Source organism: Amblyomma maculatum, chromosome 9 (genome assembly GCF_055883805.1).
Source record: "Amblyomma maculatum isolate TAMU_Amacu chromosome 9, ASM5588380v1, whole genome shotgun sequence".
In the NCBI taxonomy this organism is placed as follows: Eukaryota; Metazoa; Arthropoda; class Arachnida; order Ixodida; family Ixodidae; genus Amblyomma; species Amblyomma maculatum.
In genome coordinates this window covers 11,880,766-11,884,088 of record NC_139352.1, presented here as the reverse complement: position 1 = coordinate 11,884,088, position 3,323 = coordinate 11,880,766, and the positions used below count along the sequence as shown (strand labels likewise).

General features: G+C 54.0%; 1 protein-coding gene across 1 annotated transcript; it reads right to left on the bottom strand.

Moving 5' to 3' along the window:
* Positions 1-548: 548 nt before the first annotated feature.
* LOC146178321 (iris-like) lies at positions 549-3,322 on the bottom strand. Its single transcript, XM_084579676.1, has 3 exons — positions 3,297-3,322; positions 2,369-2,533; positions 549-1,911 (listed from the first exon to the last, which is right to left on the bottom strand). Exons 1-3 carry the CDS (start codon positions 3,320-3,322, stop codon positions 549-551), a joined length of 1,554 nt encoding a protein of 517 aa, XP_084435802.1.
* Between the last annotated feature and the right edge of the window lies 1 nt (position 3,323).

Genomic DNA, 3,323 nt, shown 5'->3' with positions numbered 1-3,323 from the left:
CTTCTCATAAAATCGAAGCAGACTGTATGGTCCATAGGTGTTATTCTCTGAAATACATGGATGGGTTGTAACCGCATTATGGCGAGCGGCGCATAAAATGCAGAAATTTAGCTAGTACGTGTTTTGGGTGCCGTGTTGGGATTGTCACTCCTGCTGCTGTTATTGCTTTGGCCAAGTTCTGCAATGACACGTCCATTATTAGTACATAATTCGTGTGATTGGTTTCACTCCGTGCGCACTTTCAAACGCCTCTGTCCAACCCCCCGGTGTAGCGATGTAGCGATGACGCACTACAGTGCATGCCATTGTTACTTTAACAAAGAGATTACAAGTAGTCAGTGACATTGAGCCACGTGAATGCAGTCAGCGAAGTCTTCTGTAATGAACCGGTATATGGCACAGCCTATACGGTCTCCGATTTTCGCTTCTCAATATAAATTAACAGTATAAAAAGTAATGAAAAATGCGTTAAATAGTGTCAGGGGAAACGTGTGGCAGCTGGCCACGGGGCAGCAACATCGGAGAGCTAGGGGACACTGCGGCGATCATCACGAGGGCATCGGAAGAAGTTCCTTCTTGAAACGGGGCGTGACGCTCCTCACGGAACCCATAAGCAGCAGAGAAATAGGTCGCCTGCTCAACACGAGGAACAGGAAAGGCCGATCCACCGTGAACTTCTCGTGCTCGGGCGATGACCTGCGCGACGCGCTGCGGCTGACGCGGCCCTTCCAGGTAGCGCGGAACGCCGCCGCATGCCGTGCGGCCGACACAAACGCCCCCTCCTTACTGCACATGCCGGACAGGTCGGCGGCGTCGCGGTGAAAGAGGGTGTCCACTCCCATCGATGATAGCGCCGTTCTCAGGTCCGCGATGCCACGAGCGTGGAACTTGGGCAGGGTGAGGTCCACGTCCTGGCGCCTCTTCAAGGACCGCAGGCACTGCATCAGGTTGGCCGCGGTCATCCGGGCTTCAAGGTCCGCGAGGCCATCCAGTCTCGCAGGCAGGATGACGACCAGGTACCGCGAGCCATGCTTGTAAGGCAGTTCGAGCGCGGTCGCCTCCAGCTCACTGCAATTGGCCATGCGGAAGTTGCCCGTCTGGTGCATCATGATGACCGCGTGAGGGGAGACTAATTGATTCTCTCCCTCTGCCGCGGAGGGTTCGTAGAAGACGCCCTCGCAGACGCAGGCGGGGTCGAAGCGGCGGCGCCAGCGACCTTTGACCCCAAGGGCGCTCAGGAGCAGGAGCGACGTGTCCTGGTCCACGATGCCTCGGGGCAACGTCTCGCTGGAGGTAGAGTTGCCCAACAGCGGGACAGCGTCCGCCAGCTGCGTCTCCATCTTCCAGCGCTGGTGTACTGAGTCGTTCACAAAGTCGTGGGTGCAGCTACGTAGGCACCGACGTCTACCGTGTCCGTGGCTGCAGCTTCCGGCGCTGTCTGACTGGCGCAAGTGTGAGTCTCGGAGGTGTGCCAGCCGCGCCTCGAACTCTTGCTTCAGCAGCACGCGGCGGTCCCTGTGTAGGCAGCTGTCGAAATCGACGGTGAAGCCGGATTTGTTATGGTCGGTGCTATTTAGGAAGAGTTTCTTGTCTCGGCGGGCGAAATATCGGACCACCAGGTCCACGGATGCGCTGGGCTTGCCTTGCTGCTGCTCCTTCTGATGCTCCTGCTGCGCAGTCAAGCCGAATAGGCGGCCTAGTTGGGCCTCCGTCTCTCCCCGCGCACCGTTGTGCATCATTTGCAGCGTGCTGGCGATCAGGTACGGGGAGAAGAGTATGTTCCGCCTCGTTGTCCCCGAGCGCACTGCCGCTCCGCTCAGCATCGCGTGGTACAGGTCCACGCCGAAGCTGAATATGGCGTTGTTCAGGCTGGTGACGGCCTGTCGGCGGGCGACGCATTCGCTGGGTAGCCTGTCGGAAAAGGTAAGGATTCCTACTCAGCATCGAAAATGCATACTTTATACCAAATGTTTCTGCTCCGGCCCCCCAAATTATGCAGTTTTTGTTTTGACACAAAAGGAAAGCTGATAGAATTTTGGTATTGTTCCTCATTGAATTAAGTCTCAAATATTACTTGAAGAAAAACTTCACATTTTTTTTTTGCGTCCTTATTTGAGAAAGTGGAAGACAGACGCGGTAGAAAGTTAAAGGGCCCCCTGCTAATATCCATAGAAGTTCCCTCAAGTACTTGTATGTTTCCGGATTTAATACCCATATTGGGGGTCATGCCTGGTATATGTAGGCTTCAGCTATTGAGGTGGGTTCACTACGTAGCCATTGTTGCGGCTACCTGACAGCGTTACTTCGAGGTATACATAGTGTACAGCTCATTACGTGCTGAACGCGTTCTTCAAGTCATCACCCTCACCTGCTTCCCTCAGTGCTGCTCGACCTGAAGTCACGTTCGAGGCCTTCGATGGGGGAAAAGAACGGACTTTGCGTGCACGTGGCCTGCGTCAGTGAGGCGTGCGTAGTTGAGGTGGGCATCTGCAGCGAGTACTCTGGGCTCATGATGCCGGCCTTGCGGTCGCCTCTGAGCAGGGAAGAGGAGGACTTCCAGGTTAATGCGAAACGGACGCCGGCTCCTCAGCTCTTCGTCTTCTCTGCGCGAGCCTAGGAACGTGGGTCAGGCGCACGCGATTGCTGACTATTGAGACCTTCGTTTTCTTCCCACTACAGAGCGGCTTTTCTTTTTCGGTCGATAGAGGCTCATCTTGAAACATCTAAGGGCACACAACAAAAATGCATTTGCCGTGGGTCCCTGAAATGCAGCCTACTTTCCTAACTGCGAATCAGATCTTCTCACGTTGCGATGCACAGTACTGTAATTTAACGCAGTATCGATATTTCGTATGCCATAATCTCTTTCGTTGATGTGCGGCAACGGTTTTACTTTCGGTAGAAGTGGAGAGAGAGAGAGAGAGAGAGAGAGAGAGAGAGAGAGAGAGAGAGAGAGAGAGAGAGAGAACAACTTTTATTTAAAATGCCTGCAGAATCGGTTAGGCTCCCTCCAAGCAGGGAGGACAAGCTTTTACCGCGACGCGGCCACTACGTCAGTCTCGTGCGTTGTGCTCCTTGAGGTCTTGTTACGTCCCTCGCTACTTCCGCGGGATAGAAGTGGTACGGTAGAAGTGGAAAGAAAAAAAAAACTGGTGTGCGGACTTCAGAGGCACACTCGAAAGCTTAGGCTGAAGATCGTGGAGATTATATAGAAGGTGGCGGAGTACGCCGAACAATTGGCGAGAGCCAACTGGGACAAATTCTGCGACTCTCTGCTGGAGCCACACAGCACTTACAAGACATGGTGAATCCCAAAGGCCATC